We start from the raw sequence: 20,945 nt of genomic DNA, 5'->3' as shown, positions 1-20,945 counted from the left end.
GTCTAAAAAGTTTTAACTGCATTGGTTCAGAGTCCTATGATTGCAAGGTCGAGATTGAGTCTGCTGTGGAAGATAAGAATCAATTGTAATCACACGAAAGATAAATTCACATTATCTTGTGATGTCTCCTCATAGGACCTCAAAATAAGATAGGACCCCAGTCTTCTACAGACTCTTAAGAATATAGGTAAAACACAACTTTAAGCTGAAAGAATAAAAGCAGTCTTAGAAATAACAATCATAATACACAAAATTTAAAACTAGGGCTGGGGTTGTGGCTCAGTGGTAGAGAGCTTACCTTGCAGGTGCGAGGCCCTGGGTTTGATCCTTAGCACCATATAAAAATAATTAAATAAAATAAAGGCATTGTGTCCAACTATAACTAAAAAATAAATATTAAAAAAAATTAAAACTAAACAGAGAAATACATACCAAAGAGAAATTTGTACTATCATGTTCATTGAAGCATTATTCACAATAGCCAAGATAGAGAATAAACCTACATATGCATCAACAGATGAATGGATAAGGAAAATATGACATATATACACAATGGAATACTATTAGTTCAGCTTTAGAAGAAGGAAAATCTAGCCAGGCACAATGACACACAACTGTAATCACAACTCAGGAGGCTGAGATAGAAGGATCACAAGTGCAAGGCCAGTGAAAGAAATTTTGTCATTTGCAACAACATGGATGAAACTCAAAGATATTATATGAAGTGAAAGAAGCCAGGAACAGAAAGACAAATATGGCCTGATCTCATTTATCTGTGGAATCTAAAAAAAAGTTGAACCTATAGAAGTAGAGAGTAGAATGGTGGCTCCTGGAGACTGGGGTGGGGATGTGGGAGTTGATGGAATGGGGAGATGGTGAAGGGTACAAAGTTTCAGAGAAATAGAGGAATAACTTTTTGAGATATACTGCACAGCAGGGTGACTATAATTAATAATACTGTACAGTGTATTTTAAAACTGAATAACAAAAATAAATTTCAGATTTCTTACTAAAAATAATGGAGATGATGAATATGTTAATTAGCTTGATTTAATTATTCTACATTGTATACATATATCCAAATGTCACATTATAGTCCATAAATATATACTTATAATTTCTCAATCAAAATAATATTAATAAAAGCAAGTAAATAAACCCATAGAGGAGTTAAGCAATAGAGGTGAAACAAAAGTTAAAAATGAGAATTAAAGGACTGATTTTAGGAATTCTCCAAGAATACCCATGAGTCAGGATTATTCTAGAAACAGGTATGGCTCAATATTGGGAATTTATTAACATAATACATTACATTCTATCTGAAATTAATATTATCATGATTATCTTAATTCATAAAATAAGGGATTTGGAAATATTTGAAATTGATTTTTTTGGTTTTAAAAAACAGTTAATTGGGGCTGGGGATGTGGCTCAAGCGGTAGCGCGCTCGCCTGGCATGCATGCGGCCCGGGTTCGATCCTCAGCAGCACCACATACCAACAAGGATGTTGTGTCCGCCAAGAACTAAGAAAAACTAAATAAATGTTAAAAAAAAATTCTCTCTCTCTCTCTCTGTCCCCCTCTGTCTCTCGCTCTCTCTTTAAAAAAAAAAAAAAACAGTTAATTTACGCACAGAGGGAAACTCTTAAACTTGATATTTATCAGAATATTCATCATAAACAAATAGCCAAACAAATATTTGTTAAATAAGAGAATAAATAAATGAATGAAATAAAAGATTGTAGAAAGCCCAGGAATTGAAAGACTGCATTAGTTCTGGAGATACTTTCACCTTCCCTCCTCTCTTACTCTAATACCAGTAGTGGAAAGAGAAACTAGAAAAGGAAATGTCAACCCTCTAAACTGGAGATTCACAATGAAAACAAATGGTATCAGGTGGCCCAGGAAGAAAGCACCCATACCACAACAGAATAAATAAAAATTAGGGCAGAACCATCCAAACACAAGGAATAGGAAAAAAAAAAAAAGTATGAAAGGATAGCAACTGCCCAAACAACACAGGAAGAAAAGAAAGTCAATCTAGAAGAAAATAACTCAAGAAAAAGAAAAAAGTATCACACTGCTTTAAGCTATAGTACAACTTAATAAGAACACAAATTCAATGTAAGTGAATTTGGACAAGAACTCAAAGACAAGCTGGTAAAACAGCATAATGAAATGAAATGATACAGTTTAAGTACAAGGAACCAAAGAAAGAATGACACAAAATGGAATTACTACTCGGCACAGTGGCATATGCCTGGAATCTCAGAGGATAGGGAGGCTGAGGCAGGAGGATTGCAAGTTCAAAGCCAGCCTCAGCAAAAGCGAGGTGCTAAGCAACTCGGTGAGACTCTGTCTCCAAATAAAATACAAAATAGGGCTGGGATGTGGAATTACTGACAGAAAAAGTTCAGACCATCATAGTAAATGCAGGTAAAAAAAGAAAGAAATTATTAAAGAATTACTAGATATTATTAAAATTACTAGAAATTATTAAAGAATTACTAGATATGAAATTATTAAAGAATTACTAGATATGAAAGACAATTCTAGTCCCAAATATATATAATTGATTCCCCTGTGTAGACAACCCCAAAAGAGAGCAAAAGATATATTCCAAGGCATAATAAAGAAAAAAAAATCATGAAATGAAAAAAAATAGAACACCATATTTAAGACACTTTTAATTTTTTATTATTTACTTATATATGTTATTATTGTTATTTATTTTTGTGTGTATGCAGTACTGGGGATTGAACCCAGGAACACTACACCACTGAGCAATATCCCCAACACTTTTTATTTTTTATTTTCAGACAAGATCTCGCTGAATTGCTAAAGCTACACTTGGACTTATAATCTTCCTGCCTCAGCCTCCTAAATAACTAGGATTATAGGCATGTACCACCATCTCCCACAATTGCAACTTTTACCATTTTTATATATATGGTCATTTACTTGAATTATTTTAGAATTAATTTGTGAAGATATGTTTAATTTCAATAATTCCTTTATTTTCACTTCAGTTTCTTTTTCTTTCTTTGGGATAAATTATATACATATATATTTTTTAAATATTTATTTTTTAGTTTTAGGTGGACACAATATCTTTATTTTTTACATTTATGTAGTGCTGAGGATCAAACCCAGCGCCTCATGCATGCTAGGCGAGCACTCTACCACTCAGCCACAACCCCAGCCCCAAAATTATATATATATTTTAGATTTATTTTTTTAGTTGTAGATGGACATAATACCTTTATTTTATTCACTTATTTTTATGTGGTGCTGAGGATTGAACCCAGGATCGAACACATGCTAGGCAAGTGCTCTACCACTGAGCCACAATCACAGCCCTATATTTTAATATTTATTTTTTAGTTATAGTTGGACACAATACTTTTATTTATTTATTTTTTTATTTGGTGCTGAGGATCGAATTCAGGGCCTTGCATGTGCTAGGCGAGCGCTCTACCACGGAGCCACAACTCCAGCCCCTCACAGTCCTCTTTTTAGTTTTTAAATAATTGAAAATTTTAATTACTTCTGGTCATCTACATTGCTATATACCTACCCATCTATAGTAATATAGTACATAAAGCAGTTTTGAATGATGGCTGACAATGGTTATTTCTGGGTAAAAAAACTTACAGGATTTTCAAATTCACATCTTTATACTTTTATGTATTGTTTGAATCTTTTAAATATTTATTTTTTTAGTTGTAGTTGGACACAATACCTTTATTTTATTTATTTTTATGTGGTGCTGAGGATCAAACCTAGGGCCTCCCATATGCTAGGTGAGCACTCTACTGCTGAGCCACAACCTGGTCCCATGTTGTTTGAATTCTTAATGGTCATATTTAATTTTTATAAAATGGAATGATTCTTTCATAGGAAAATATGCCAAGGTGGTAAGAATTAATTCTGGGTGATAGGAGTGTGAATATTTGTTGCTTATTTTTGTAATTGTCTATTTTTAAAATTTGTCACCATATCCCATGTTTAAAAGTTTAAAAAAAGCAATTTCTCATCTGATATACATTTACTAGCATCCTATAAAACTAGATGTCAGATATTCACTCAGTAGTTATTAAAGAGAGTATTTTAAAAATTTCCAACTGGTTGGACTTAATTTTTAAGTTTGTTTATTATTTTCCAGTTTTGTTACATAATGATAAGAGAATATAACTTGTAGGATTTCTACTATTTGGAACATATAATGCTTATAATGTTTTCTTGGTGACCATTTTTGATAAATTTTGACCAATAAAACTAGAACAGGGTCACTTCAGGTGGAAATGTAAAATGGTACATCTGCTGTAAAAAAAAAATGCTCTGGTAGTTTCTCAAAGATTAAGCATAGGCCTGGGGCTGTAACTCAGCACTTGCCTCACATATGTGAGGCACTAAGTTTGATCTTCAGCACCACATAAAAATAAACAAATAAAAAGATATTGTGTCCATTTACAGCTAAAAAATATTTTTAAAAGATTAAGCATAAAGTTACCATATAATACTGGAATTCTACTCAAGAATATACCTAAGAGAAATGAAAACATGTACTCATGTACAAACTTATGTACATATGTTCATAGCAATATTATTCACAATAGCCAAAAAATGAAAAGTATATAAATTCACTAACCGTTGAAAGATAAATAAAAAGTGATATATCCATACAAAGGAATGTTATTATCAACATTTTATTTGGAAATAGAAAGATATGAATCTAGAAAACACTACACATGAACCTAGAAAACACTGTAAGAATACATATTATATCATTCCATTCATATGGAATGTCCAAAATAGGCAAAGCTGTACTGACAGAAAGTACATTAGTGGTTGTTGAGGACTGGAGATTGGAGGAAAATGGGGAGTGATTATTTTTTTTTAATATTTATTTCATAGTTTTCAGTGGACACAACATCTTTATTTTATTTTTATGTGGTGCTGAGAATCGAACCCTGCGCCCCATGCATGCCAGGCGAGCGCCCTACCGCTTGAGCCACATCCCCAGCCCAGGAGTGACTATTAATTGGAATGCAATTTCTTTAGGGGATGATGGGAATATTATAAAACTGATTGTTTAGATGGTTGCATGATTTCGTAAATATACTACAAACCATTTAACTGTATATTCTCAATGTGTGTAAGGCATTTAATGGCCCTCAAAGATATCAGGTCCTAATTCATGAATTTATAAATGTTATCTTATATTGGAAAAGAGTTTTTGTAGATGTGATTAAATTAAGGGTTTTGAGATTGGAGATTATCCTGAATTATCCAGATGGGCCCTGAATGTGATCACATATATCCTTAGAAAAAGAAGATTTCTCAGAAAGAAGAGGAGGAGGCAACCTGGCTACAGAGACAGAGATTGGTGATGCTGTCACAAATAATGGAATATCATCTGCTATCAGAAGCAGGAAGGGAAACAGAACAAATTATCAGAGGAAGAGCAGCCCTTCCAACATCTCAGTTTTGACCCAAATGATCCTGATCTTGGACTTCTTTCGCAGAAATATGTTCAGAAATGTGAGAGAATATATTTTTGTTGTTTTAAGCCACTAAATTTGTGCTAATTTGTTACAACAGCCATAAAAAAACACAGTATGTGACTTTTATTTCAATAAAGCTGTTCCCAAAATTTTTAATATCTCCATAATTATTATACAGTTTTTGTTTATTTAACTTTGCATTTTTAATACAATTTTCTTTTGTATTTTCTGTTACAATGTGCAATAAGTTCATAAAGTTTAAGAGAGTTTATTTTCTCTACTATCCTGCAATTTTAAATTTTGTAACTTTTTTAGTACTGGAGGTTGAACCCAGGGGTGCTTTACCAATGAGTTATATCCCCACCTTTTTTTAAAGAGAAAGAGTCTCACTAAATTGCTCAGGCTGGGCTCAAACTTGTGATCTTCCTGCTTTAGCCTCCTAAGTCATTGGGTATATAGACATGTGTCACTGTGCCCAGTTAAACATAACATTCTAACATTTAAAAATATAAAAAATGGTGTTGGTCCCATTAAATTATTTTAAATCTTCAAACTTACTCATTTTTTTTGGTTTGCTTATTTTGTTTATCTGCTATTCATTTAAATGAATAGCAAATAAATTAATTTTTTGTTACTTAATATTAGTCATTTTGCTTATAAAGTATATGTAGTTTTCCACCTCCCCAGTTATCAAAAACCACTAATCATCAGATGGACCATTGATTTAAAGTCAGATTTTGGGAGTTGGAGAAGAGGGGAAAAAATACTATTTCATCAAACACACACATTGCGCTATAAAATGCATCTTGATTTTAGAAATACTGAAGGAAAACACTCATCTTAGAATTGGAGAAATACTATAGCTTGGATTTCTTTTCTTTTTTTCTTTCTTTTTTTTTTTTGTTACTAGCCCTTTTGATTTTTTGAGTCAGGGTCTTACTAAGTTGCCCAGGATGGTCTGGAACTTGTGATCCTCCTGCCTCAAGTCTCTGGAATTATAGGTGAGCATCACTGCAGCTGGCTGGACTTGATTTTAGAAGTCTCCAATCACATAGAAGAGTGGAAGAAGTTACATTTTAACATGCTATTGCTAAAAAAGTTCAAGATCATGCTTTAAAGAATATTAACATAGATAAATGATCAAGAGATGAAGTTAAGTGAAAAAGTAGAACACAGAATTGTATATCAGGCATGACTGAAACTCTATTAGAAAAAACAAAATTAAAATCTCATATGTTTCACTATAAATGTAATAGACACTATGTGGCACAAGGGTCATTTGGAGTCAGTTCAGTCACTTATATCACATGTGAACTTGAGGAAATTGTTCCATCTTCCTGCCACATTTGCAAAATGAGGATAATAATTTTCGTAAGAATTACTTAAGAAAGTATGTGTAATATCCTTAGTACAGTGTGTGGCACATAAAAAACATGATTAAAAAAATCTGAACCATTGTTATTATCCAAAGAAAAATATCACAGTGTTAACAGTGACTATTAGTAGAATCATGGATTTAAATTTTTTTTCTTCTTTTTACTTTCCACCTTTAATTTTCTATAATGAGCCTATATTACTTTCTTATTGGGATATAATTCATATATGATAAAATTCATATATTACTCTTATAATTAAAAAAAATAGAAAAATTTTCTAAATTGTTCTCTTGTAGGAAAACTAATAAAAGATAATTAGGAAAGTAGCACCAAGAATCACTGTTTTGCAAAGTAATTTAAGCTATGGGATAAAGTGATAAAGCCTCAACTATTCCTGAATCATTTTAATACTATTGTTTGTTCTACATATTTTTGTTTTGAGTCATTTATCTCAATTTTAATTCTGGGATTTCAACTTAAGGAGGTGACTGAATGTTGATGTGGAGAGGAATGAAATCATTAAAAGAAGATTTTTATTACTTACAGTTTCCAAGAGAAGGCATCATGTCATGCCATACAATAACAGAGCGAAAGCATCAGGTTTTGTTTAGGAGGCAAAAGCAGAAAGGAGCAAAGGGAAAGCCTAAATAAGAGTCTTTGTGTGTGTGTGTGTGTGTGTGTGTGTGTGTGTGTGTGTGTGTGTGTGTACACATTTAGTTTTATTGTAACAAAGCAACTTGTACACTTTTAACGTTTAAAACTGAGCATCATCTTTCCTTTCCAGTGAAAACAAAAAAGAAAATTTAAAAATAAACAAACAAAATTACAATAGAGAATGTCAATTCCAAATAAAATCCTACAGGTTCTGCTGATTCTCCCATTGAGTGGCAGGGCTCAAGTCATCATTAGAAGAGAATTTTATTTTTTAAAAGTGTCATCTTAAACTGCAAGGATGTCCGTTAAACATCACAATTAAACATGCCAAAGGAGAAGCCATGTTGTCAAAATGCCCACTTAACCCACCAAACATCTCAAACCCACCCTTTGCTGACCTTCTATAACCCCATTTTTTAAAGTTTTTTTTTCTTTTTTTAAACAAGAAAAAGTAGACAGATACATGTTGGTAAATGCTAACTGTCCATATTCACATAGAGACACAGTGTAATCTCTGAGCCCAATATACAGAGAAAGGAGGAAAAAAGCTAGAATTCTATGCACTACTACACAGGGGCCTAGCACCCTCCAGCTTCCAGCAGAGTGAAGGGAGCAGAAGGTTTTTCTTTTTTCCCACAGAGAACGGTGGTGTTGATTCCATACAGTTTTTTGTTTTTTGTTTTGAGACAGGAAGGGACAAAAATGAATTTAGAACAGAAGGGTGTAGAGATTCTTTTCCCAATGTACTCTGCTCAAGGTATTTTCCCCCAAAATAAGTTGAGAAGCATGGTTTGAGAAGAGAGACCTCAAGAACAGGGCGACTGAGCACAAGGGGGTGGGGGGGAGGGGGGAAAAAAAAGACTGCAACTTGCTCCCAGGGACTGAATTAAAAAAAAAAAAAAAGAAAGAAAGAAAAAACACAAAAAACAAAAGAAAGAAAGAAAAAGGTTGGAATCCTTCAGTGTTCAATTAGTCGTCTTCTCCTTCATCCTCCTCTCCTTCCTCCCCTTCATCATCATCTTCATCTTCTTCACCTTCATCCTCATCCCCTTCTTCATCAATATCTTCCAATCCTTCTTCTTCTTCATCATCATCATCTTCTTCTCCTTCCCCTTCTTCATCATCCATATCAGGAACCAAATAGTACTGCAATGGATTTGGCCAAATATCATCTTTGATGACCTCTCCTAACTCATCTGCACCTGCATCAGAATGATCAGTAAACCAGGTAAAGAAGCTCTCTGGTTCTTCATGCTGCCTCTTCCTGCTGGCTTTATTCTGTGTTTGACTTGAACGTTTCGTCAAATCCTTTCCAGATTTCCATTTGATTTCAGTGGACTTTGAAGATGGATCACCACTCTCATTCAGATGAAATTCTTTGGAGAGAACTTTATTTTCGAAGTAAGGATTTTCATCAAAATAAAAATCTATTCTGTAACCTGATTTGATATCTTCAAATTCTGTCACTTCAACTCCCCAAGCAGTGCGGACACTTGTGGTTGGTTGACAAATGTTGTTACCCAAAAATTTGGGATCTTGGCGATCAATTCTGACCTCTTCTGAAAACATGGTTGGCGGAGTTTGTTATATTTCTGTTCTACTTTCAATATCTCCTCACTGGCTTGTTCATTAAGTCTATTTCATTTTGTACTTCATCGATATGTTCAATTGCTTCTTGTTGTTCTTTTTCTCCCTTCGGCAAACCCAGAGAGGCCGATGAATTCGCCTTCTCAGGGGTGGCAGGCAGTTTGGGTTTTTTTGTTTGAGACTGGAGCGAAGATTGGCGTTTGGGGGCCATTCTGTGAGGGAAGTCAAAGAGCGGTCTCACAGCTCACCAGGGAGAAGTGCAGAGGAGAAATAAGAGTCTTTATGGGGGTTTCTACAGGATATATAAGGCAAAGCAGGGAAAATAGTTTGGAAATTACTAGTTTGAATAATTCTGGCAATCTTTACAGCATAGGAGCCATTCACTAGCTCTTCGGGTTGATTTACCCAGGTAACAGCCAATAGCTCCTGGTAACTGACTTGGCGTGTGAAAATTAGTAAAGATGTGGCTCTGTGCTGGAGGTGTAGGTCAGTTAAAGTGCTTGCCTAGCATGCACAGGGCCCTGGATTCAATCTCCAACCCCACCACCACCTTGTCCCATGCACCAAAAAAAGAAAAGAAAAAAAAAAGAGAGAGAGAAGAAGAAGTTGGTTCATAGTATGGATTCTACATCACAGTTGAGATATAAGTAACTGGCTATTAGTTTGAACCTGTGACTAATGAATGGCAAAGAGAGAACCTAAGAAAACACAATGAGAATACAAGTGAGATAAAAATTTGCCAAATTCTGATTCATACAAAAATGAAGGATTCCAGAAATCCTTCATACAGAACTTTGAAACTGTATAAGGTGCTTAGTCTTCACCTTCAATGGAGCAAGGGTGAATGGAAAAAGAAAAAGAAAGTTATCTTGACTTTGAGACTAATGTCATTAGAGGAGAAAAACAAGGGGAAATAGGAAAACATGAAAAATATATAAACAGACTATAAAAGACTCAGGATTTTGGTATCATTAAATTGCTTCTTTCACTTATTGCATGAAAATAGAATCCTACTTTCTCAGATATAATATTAAGTAGACTTTGAAACCAAACAATCTAAATGCAAATTTCCCAATTTGATTGATTGTGAGACCATGTGCAAGTTATTTAACCTTTCTAAACCTCAATGTTTTCATCAATAACAGTAGAAGATTACAAAAAAGAGAGAGAGAGAGAGAGAGAGAGAGAGAGAGAGAGAGAGAGCGCAGATGTAAAGTTGCTGAGCAGATTCCTCAAGTTCATGTATGGAAAATTTAGAACAGTGTCTGGCCCATGAAAATGCTTTGTAAGTTTTAGATCTGATTATTATTTGTATAACTAGATTTTATTGAATATAAGATGCAGGTTTTTCTTGATCTTACCAGAAGGTGTCAGTGAAAGTTTTTCACATTTTCATATCATGAGTGCCACTGAAATAAATTATGACTTTGCTTTAAGATGTAGCCTAATTGCAGAGAGTTAATTTTTTTTTTTTTGTAGTACTAGGGATTGAACTCAAGGTCGTTCTACCACTGAGCTACATCCACAGACCTTTTAATCTTTTGAGATAGAGTCTCAACAAGTTGCAGAGGCTGGCCTTGAACCTGTGATTCTTTTGCTCAGCCTCCCAAGTTTCTGGGATTACAGTCATGCACCATTGTGCCTGGCTAGAGGGGTTAAAATATCTTAAAGTGCATCCCTTAAAAACTGATCAAGAGGGATGGGGTTGTGGCTCAGTGGTAGAGTGCTCGCCTAGCATGCATGAAGCACTGGGTTTGGTCTTCAGCACCACATAAATGTAAAATAAAGATATTTTGTCCACCTAAAACTTAAAAAAATAAATATTAAAAAAAAACTGATCAAGGGCTGGGGATATATCTCAGTTGGTAGAGTGCTTGCCTCACATGCACAAGACCCTGGGTTTAATCCCCAGCACCACACACACACACACACACACACACACACACACACACACACAAAATAAGTTTCTATGATCTTATTTCATTCTAAGTTAATGTATATGTGACATCTACCAAAAGATAGTTGAAACTAATAGAATGATTCAAACATTAAATAATATAACTTCTTACTTCTGAAAATTCCGTTTTGTTCAATCCTGATTCTACGGAGTCAGTAAAATCCAATTGTTTGCAATGTGATTCTAATTTGGGGATAAAAATGTTTGCTAGTTAGTTTGGTTATAGTTTGGTTATAATATAGTCATATTTTGTATTTATATTCTAGTACTTAAAAGAATGTAAAATTATTTCTTAACTAATATCTACCCATAAAGTAAATGATATATAGTTGGGTAGCTTTCCAATTACTATAGTATTATTATTTTTCCTGGCTTTTATTTAACCCAGCAACCCAAGTAGTAAAGAGAATAAAGCTAAATTTTTAATAACTGGGTTGAGATAAAGCAGAAACACATATGCACAATCATATAAAAGACTATAAAAACATTTGTATTAATTTATGCTAGCATTTATGCTAGGAGAATCTAAATCAAAACACCTCTGTAAACTTCCATTTAAAAATCTTTTTTGGCCTTAATGTTTCTTAAATTAACTAGTAATATTTATTATATGGTTAGTAAAACATTCAAATAATACAAAAATATGAGCAGCAAAATGTGAATATCCTCTTTTCCCTCTAGTCCCCCATCTGCACACTCATTCCTCTCTGTCCCAGAAGTAATCACTGTCACCAGCTTGTCACCATCCTTTCAGCAACCCTTCCTATGCATTTCCATATGTGTATGTGTACACGGACATATATATTTTTTCTCTAAATGAATATGATAATTTTGATCTGCAACTTGCTTTTTCACTTACCACTCATTGTAGATCTTTTCATAAATAGCTGGAGCTCAGGGGTAAAGTTTGAAATGGAATATGGATTGGGAATCATCATTGCAATTACAGATTTGAATAAGAAAACAAAGGGAGTGGGTAGTACATAAAGTGAGTCAAAAGGGAAACTCTGGAAAACAACATTTAAGGTTTAAGCAAAATAAGAACCAAGAGGAAAAATGCAAGAGGTGATCAAAGAGAAGAAAAACATAAAAAGAAAATGATATCACAAAAGCTAAGCAAAAAGTTTTATGAGTAACAGAGTGGTCAACAATAGTGAATTTGGCAGTTAGTTCAAGTAAACGTTTTTAAACTTCCATTTGATATGTCACTTACGTAATCCTTATTGATCTTACCAAGAGAGGAAAATAATTCTATGAAAGCCAACAAACTGGCTTCTTCTCCTACTTCTAACAGTAACTCTTCCTGCCTTTCCTGGACTGGCACAAGGGCCCAGGAAAGATTTTTCAGTTATTCTTGGATTTTGTGACTGCTATTTGTATCAGTTATTGTGGCCATGAAGACTCATATAAGCTTATGCATTAAATGCCAATATCCCTATTTCAGACCTTTTTTTAAGCTCCAGAATATTATGCAAACTAGACTGGCTTCTACCAGTAATAGCTGCTATGAATGTTCACATATATCCTCTGATTGGACTTTGAGTAACTTAAGGAAAGGAAGTATGTCTTTGCTTTCTTTGTCCCCTCACAATATCTGGAACTAAGGAAGGATTTGATAAATATTGAATGAATGGATGGATGATATAGAAAATAAATACTATAAGAAAGGAGTAGGGGCTGGGATTGTGGCTCAGCGGTAGAGCGCTCACCTAGCACATGAGAGGCCCTGGATTCGACCCTCAGTGCCACTAAAAATAAAATAAAGATATTGTATCAACTACAACTAAAAAATAAATATTAAAAAAAGAAAGGAGTAAAGAGGGGAAATAATTCCTATCAACTGGAGTAACTTGGAATTTCTCTAATGTTCATCAGGATCCCAATAGTGTTGTCTTTACTCACTCCTTCTGTACCCCCATCCAAAATAAATAAACACAGAAAGTTGTTTCAAGAATTTCTGAAATAAGAGTGGAGGTTGAGCTCACAGGAGAATTACAGTTTTGGGATAGGCTGAGAACAGGGAAGAGACAAAAGGTTGTCACTGACACAAGGTCCAAATCACATTTGGGGACCAGTGATCAAGAGGAGGAGAAGCATATTTCATTTTAAAAAGTGAGAACAGACTTCAAACATTGTCACAATCTATTGTTATCATTGTAATAAGTAGTTAAAAATAAATTGAAATTGAAAAAAAATCAGCTGGATCTAAACTATGTAAATCTCAGGACTCAAAGTCTAGTTCTTTATGTAACAAAGTCATATTTGTGTGTGTATATGTGTGTGTGTGTGTGTGTGTGTGTGTGTGTGTGTGTGTGCCTAGTTTCACATAAAGAAATCTTTCCAAAAACAAATGCATCAAATCTATGGTTCTCCATAGGGGTGGTACTGTTCCACTCTCCCAGCAATATGCATGGTGGGAATTTGTGGGAGAGTTTTTGTAATTACAATAATGGAGAGTAGGTGTAGAGGCAGAACCCCTGCAATTTCTGCAAAATTAAGGCTTTCCCCTTCCTGTCAGACATTAAAGTAAGTGAAAAATCTGCTTATAGCAATTTTGAATCTAGAACTCAATTCTATTTTATATATAAACACAGAGTAGAATTTTGCTGTCGTCTTTGTTTTTTGGTGCTGGGGATTAAACTGAGGGCCTCATTCATGCTATGCACAAGCTTTACCACTGAGCTACACCCCCAGCCCCTAATTTTGCTGTTTAATTTTCCAAGAATGTAACTACTGTGAAAATTTGAGGGAGGTTTAAATGTAAAATTCATCTTGGAACTTAACTAGGAGTTGTTCACCATTTCAGAGAATTGTATTATAGGAGCTAACATATAAATTATATCTGAACTCTAATACAACACATCTATGTCAGTCTGAATTTGTAGCTCTCCCTGTCATGGGATATTCTCTCTCTCTCTCTCTCTCTCTCTCTCTCTCTCTCTCTCTCTCTCTCTCTCTCTCTCACACACACACACACACACACACATACACATACACACACAATTGGATATAATTTTACTTTCCACATATCTAAACACTCATGATAAGTAGGTCCAACTATTGTATTATGTCTTCTAGTGAAGTTGTAACCAAACATTTATATATTGAAATCACAAATATGATATTGTATGTTCCTTTTTAAATTCTCTAAGTATGGCATAGGTTAATAAGGAGATGCAATACAGGGCTGAGATTGTAACTCAGTGATAGAGCACTAGGTTCAATTCTCAGCACCACATATAAGTAAATAAATTCAATAAAGGTTCATCAACGACTAAAAAAAATTTTAAAAGGTGCAATACAGTGGGGCATTGGACTAAAAGAATTGAGAATGATTGATAACTTTTCTATATTGTCTGGATAGAACAGAAAAGCATAATTCATCTATAAAAAGTGCTTTCAATAACATCAGTTTTAATATCAACGCTTCATCTGAATTCAGTGCCCTCCCTGCAAAAAGAGAAAAATAAAAATACCATAGTAGTAGGCATACTTACCAAGCTCGAATTCTGGCTTTTGGAAAAATTCATGAAGAACATTTTGAATCTGCAAATCAGGAAAAAAAAAAAAAAAGGAAGGTAGGAAGGAAGAAAGAAAAAAGGAGACCAAAAAAAAAAAAGGTAAGGAAAGGAACCAAGTATTAATCCTCAATTATCACACATTTTAGACTAAAAGTCATCTATAGTCTTTCTGTCTTAAGTGTTCTGTAATCTTTCTAACCCAAGGACAGAAATAGCAACAATTCACGTTTAGTTTAGAGAATATGTCAAGGTATATGAAGTGCTTTCATATGCACATCTTCAGTGATTCCCAACTTTTTGTGAAAGAACTGGGATGCTGAGAGTGATACTGTTTTGCTCCCGTCCTGGATAACATCTCTAGCTAATGCTCTAACACTGGGCATTGTATTCCATGACTAAACACTCAAAGTCACTCCAGGTGAACTGGGCTGCACGAAATAACCACACAGAAACAGAGAAATACCTTTTTCTTTGGGTCCTGTGATGGCTCCTCCGACCTTAGGGGTCCGTGGAAAGAGAGAGGAGCATGTGCTGAACCCTTTTATTGGGAAGAAGCCATTCAAATGAGGCAAGGGATAGGATTACAAGGGAACAGGGGAGTGTAGCTCAACCTCTCTGGGTGCCGCCTACTCCTAGGGCCACTCCCAGGGCCACACCTTATTACTTGATGGAGAGAAAAGCGGCACTAAGGTGCCAGACTATACTGATCTTTCAGATCCCCATGATGCATCAGAACTTAAAGGTGCCTGCATTTGGACTGGCTCCCCACAGAGCATGGTGGAGCTAAGACACATTTAGCAACCAGTTTGACCATCCTAAGAATCCTCTATTCTTCCTTATTCTTTGATTATTGAAAATAAAATTTCAGAGTTCTTGTAAGTCCATTTTTTTTTTTTGAACTGGGGATTGAGCTTAGGGGCACTAGACCACTGAGCCACAACCCCAGCCCTATTTTGTATTTTTAGTTAGAGAAAGGGTCTCACTGAGTTGCTGAGTGCCTCACTTTTTACTGAGGCTGGCTTTGAACTCTCTATCCTCCTGCCTCAGTCTCCCAAGCTGCTGAGATTACAGGTGTGCACCGCTGCACCTGACTCTTGTTGGTTCATTTTTAAAAATATGTTTCATTTTCTTTAGAGACGTTTTAGGTTTACAGCAAAATTGAGAGGACAGTACAGAGAGTTCCCATATGCTCCCTACCCCACCCCCACAACAGCCTTTTCCACTGTCAACATCCTGCACTAGGATAGTACATTTGTTACAGTTGATGATCCTACATTAATGCCTTATTATCACTCAAAGACCCTAGTTTATATTAGGAGTCACTCTTGGTGTTCTACATTCTATGGGTTTTGACAAATGTATACAAGTATCCACTATAATAGTACAGTTTCACTATCCTAAAAATCCTCTGTATTCCACCTATTTATCCTTCCTGCCCGCTCTGACTCCTGGCAACCCACTAACCTTTTTACTGTCTTCATGGCTTTTTCTTTTCTAGAATGTCATATAGTTAGGATCATCCCATAAGTAGCCTTTTCAGATTGGCTTCTTCCACTTAATGTGATGCACTTAAGTTTCTCCATGTCTGATTGTTTGTTTGTTTCAGTACTGGGTATTAAACCCAGGGCCTTGGAAACGCTAGGCAAGTGCTCTACCATGAACTACACTCCCAGTCCTTCTGGTTTTTTATTTTGAGACAGGATTTCGCTAAGTTGACCAGGCTGGCCTCAAACTTGTAATCCTCCTGCCTCAGACTTTCAAGTCACTGGAATTACAGACATATGCCACTATGCCTGACCCACATCTCCAGAACTTTTCATTTTGCAAACCTGAAACTCTGTACTCACTAAATAAAAACACTTCCCTTCATCTTTTCCCAGGCTTTGGCAACTATCTTTCTACTTCCTATTTTCTGAATTTAACTACTTCAGATATCTCATGTAGGTGAAATAATTTAGTATTTGTCTTTTAAGAATATGTTTAGTTTTATAGAAGACTGACAAACTGTCTTTCAGAGTGGCTGTACTATTTTGCATTCCCACCAACAATGAATGACAGTTCTTGCTACTCTACATTCTAGCCAGCATGACAGCAGTGTTTTGTGTTTTGAATTTTGGCCATTCTAACAGGTGTGTACTAGTATCTCACTGCTGTTTTATTCTGAAATTCATTAATGACATATGATATTGGGCACTGTCTCATAGGTTTATTTGACATTTGCATTTTTTTGAAGTATCTATTCAGTGAAGTATCTATTTAGGACTTTTGCCCATATTTTAACAGGACTATTTGTTTTTGTATTTTTCAGTTTTAAGAATTCTTTGTACATGTGTTGGATAATGCTCTTTTATCAGCAATGTTTTTTTTTGCTAATATTTCTTGTCAGTGTGTGGCTTGTCTTCCTTGGTTCATTTTCGATCATGCACCTTAAATTGAAATATACTTGGCATTGGATTTAACAATTTAAACATTTTCAAATCTATCCACATCTAAAAGAAAATAATTATTAGAGTATAGTTATTCTCTAAAATTAAGAGACAAAAGCAGTCACATACACAACAAACAAATAAAATCTCCATTTTTAATGATTAGCTTGTAAACCATTTGTAATGATTAGTTTGTAAACCATTGGCAGAATCATGATTTTAGGAATCCAGCTAGATTTTTTTTAAATGTTTATGAGAAAATTACAGGAATCAGTTCTCATTGACCAGATAGGTCAAGATTAATTTACTTCAGCAGTACTGAAATATTGAAGGGAGGTTTCTGGCATTCCACTCAGTATTCTAGCAAGTACCCTCTTACCACTCACCCCAAACCCATTACATACACCCTGCTGTCTTACCACTATGGTAGGAATCATTCCTCTAGGGTCTAGAATCCATTCATCAAATTGTTCCTGCAGAGCCTGTTTCCGCACGCTGGCCACCTTGACTTTGATTGTGTTTATGTGGACTCTTTGTTCTCTTTTCTGTGTAACATTCTCCTTCATCTTAGATACTCTGAAGGATGTAGAGACAGAAAATATTAAAACTTTTGGACTTAGTTCAGATTGTTCAAATAACAGAAAACAAGAATCCAGAGTTCCATCTAAACTTTGTACCTGTCTTTTCTCCCTGAAATCCTTCTTGATGTAAGCAAGCAAAAGTGAGCCCTTCTTCCTCAGCACTTTTGCCACATTTGGCAAAAGATCTGAAATTAGTTTGTCAAAAAGACATCTGCAGTATATGTTTACTACTCACACTAGCCAAGTTATGGAATCAACCTCAGTGTCCAACAACAGATGAATGGATAAAGGAAATGTGATACATGAGCACAACAGAATATTATATAGCCTCTAAAATAAAGAAAAGTCTGCCCTTTGTGACAACATAAATAATATTGGAGAATTATGCTAAGTGAAATAAGCCAAGTAGAGAAAACAAACACATCATGTTCTCACTTATATATGGAATATAAAACAACAGAACTCAAAGAAGCAGAGGTTAAGGGCATATGGGGTGAGTGAGGAGAGATAATGGTCAAAGTATGCAAAATTTCAGATAGGAGGAACAAGTTTTCAAAAGAGCCATTGCATACCAATACAAAGGAAAGTTCATTGAATGGAGTTCATTCCTTAAAAGAAGAAAAAGTCAATAAATAAATGACTTAACACTACATCTCAAAGCCCTAGAAAAAGAAGAACAAATAAACACTAAAAGCAGCAGAAGACAGGAAGTAATTAAAATCAGAGCTAAAATCAATGAAATTGAAACAAAAGAAACAACTGAAAAAATTGACAGAACAAAAAGTTGGTTCTTTGGAAAAAAGAAATAAAATTGATAGACCTTAGCCATGCTAAAAAGAGAAGAAGAGAGAAAACTCAAATTACTAACATATGTGATGAAAAAGGAAATATCACAACAGACACTACAGAAATACAGAAGATAATTAGAAATTATTTTGAAAACCTATACTCCAATAAAATAGAAAATATTGAAAGCATTGACAAATTTCTAGAGTCATATAATTTGCCCAAATTGAACCAGGATGATACACACAATGTAAACAAGTGACGAGATAGTAGACACCATCAAAAGTCTACCAACCAAGAAAATCCCAGGACCAGACAGATACACAGCTGAGTTCTACAGGACTTTCAAAGAAGAATAATACCAATACTCTCCAATTTATTTCAGGAAATAGAAAAAGAGGAGGAACTTCCAAACTCATTATATGAGGTCAATATCACTCTGATTTCAAAACCAGGCAAAGACATGTCAAAGAAAGAAAACTTCAGACCAATATCTCTAATGAACATAGATGCAAAAATTCTCAATAAAATTCTGGATCTAATACAAAAACATATCAAAAAGATCATGCACCATGATCAAGTGGGATTCATCCCAGGGATGCAAGGTTGGTTCAACATATGGAAATCAATAAATTACAATAAATGTAATTCATCACATCAATAGGCTTAAAGATAAGAATCCTATGATCAACTCAATAGATGCAGAAAAATCATTTGACAAAATACAGCACCCCTTTATGTTCAAAACACTAGAAAAACTAGGGATAACAGGAACATATCTCAACATTGTAAAGCCTATCTATGCTAAGTCCCAGGCCAACACCATTCTAACTGGAGAAAAAATGAATGCATTCCCTCTAAAAACTGAAACAATATAGGGATGCCCTCTTTCACCACTTCTATTTAACATAGTTCTTGAAACACTGGTCAGAGCAATTAGACGAAAGAAATTAAAGGGATACACATAGGAAAAGAAGAACTCAAATTGGCACTATTTGCTGATGATATGATTCTATACCTGGAAGACCCTACAAGTTCCACCAGAAAACATCTAGAAATAGTAAATAAATTCAGCAAAGTAGCAGGATATCAAATCAACAGCCATAAGTCAAAGGCATTTCTGTATATCAGTGACAAATCTTCAGAAAGGGAAACGAGGAAAACCACCCCATTCTCAATAGCCTCAAAAACAAAAACAAAAACAAAAAAACTTGAGAATCAATTTAACAAAAGAGATGAAAGATCTATAAAATGAAACTTAGAACCCTAAAGAAAGAAATCAAAGAAGACCTTAGAAGAAGGAAAGGTCTACCTTGCTCTTGGATAGGCAGAATTAATATTATCAAAATGACCATACTTCCAAAAGCATTATACAGATTTAATGAAATTCTGATCAAACTTCCAATGACAAACCTCATAGACATAGAAAAAGCAATCATGAAATTCATCTGGGAAAATAAGATACCCAGAATAGCTAAAGCAATCCTTAGCAGGAAGAGTAAAGCAGGTGGTATCACTATACTAGACCTTAAACGATACTACAGAGCAATTGTAACAAAAACAGCATGATATTGGCATCAAAACAACTGGTAGACCAATGGTACAGAATAGAGGACACAGAGTCTAACCCACAAAATTACAGTTATCTTATATTAGACAAAGGGTGCCTAGAATATGCATTGGAGAAAAGATAGCTTCTTTAACAAATGGAGCTGGAAAAACTGGAAATCCATATGCAACAAAATGAGATTAAATCCCTATTTCTCACCGTGCACAAAACTCAACTCAAAATGGATCAAGAACTTAGGAATACAACCAGCGAACCTGCATCTAATAGAAGAAAAAGTAGGCCCTAATCTTTATAATATGTGATTAGGCCCCAACTTCCTTAATAAGACTCCTGTGGTGCAATAATTAAAATCAAGAATCAATAAATGGAATGGACTCAACTAAAAAGTTTCTTCTCAGCAAAAGAAACAATGTGAGGTGAATAGAGAGTCTACATCTTGGGAGCAAATCTTTACCCCTCACACATCAGATAGAGCACTAATACTAATATAAAGAACTCAAAAAACTAAACACCAAAAAAATAAACAACCCAATCAATAAATGGGCCAAGGACCTGAACAGACACTTCTCAGAAGATGATGCACAATCAATCAAAAAATGTTCATCAACACTAGCAATTAGAGAAATGCAAATCAAAACTACTCTAAGATTTCATTTCACTCTAGTCAGAATGGCAGATATTTGAAGACAAACAACAATAAGTTTTGGCGAGGATGTGGGGGAAAAGGAACACTCATACACTGCTGGTGGGACTGCAAATGGATGCAGCCAATATGGAAAGTAGTATGGAGATTTCTTGGAAAATTGGGAATGAAACCACCATTTGACCCAGCTATCCCTCTCCTCGGTTTATACCCAAAGGACTTAAAAACAGCCTACTACAGGAACACAGCCACATCAATGTTTATAGCAGCACAATTTACAACAGCTAAACTGTGGAACCAATCAGATGCCCTTCAATAGATAAATAGATAAAAAAAT

The 20,945-nt window shown here is 34.8% G+C and overlaps 1 protein-coding gene and 1 pseudogene across 1 annotated transcript in view; both read right to left on the bottom strand.

Moving 5' to 3' along the window:
* Positions 1-20,945, bottom strand: part of Efcab5 (EF-hand calcium binding domain 5) — a 130,766-nt gene that overhangs the window by 82,613 nt on the left and 27,208 nt on the right. The window contains exon 5 of the mRNA XM_078041082.1: positions 17,448-17,604. Coding sequence (XP_077897208.1) covers positions 17,448-17,604 — 157 coding nt within the window. The remainder of the gene's footprint in view (positions 1-17,447; positions 17,605-20,945) is intronic.
* LOC101966906 (protein SET-like) lies at positions 8,004-9,350 on the bottom strand (annotated as a pseudogene).

Source organism: Ictidomys tridecemlineatus, chromosome 3, assembly GCF_052094955.1.
Source record: "Ictidomys tridecemlineatus isolate mIctTri1 chromosome 3, mIctTri1.hap1, whole genome shotgun sequence".
NCBI classification, from domain to species: Eukaryota; Metazoa; Chordata; class Mammalia; order Rodentia; family Sciuridae; genus Ictidomys; species Ictidomys tridecemlineatus.
Note: the sequence above shows the minus strand (reverse complement) of the source record. Positions and strands in the feature narration are given on the sequence as shown.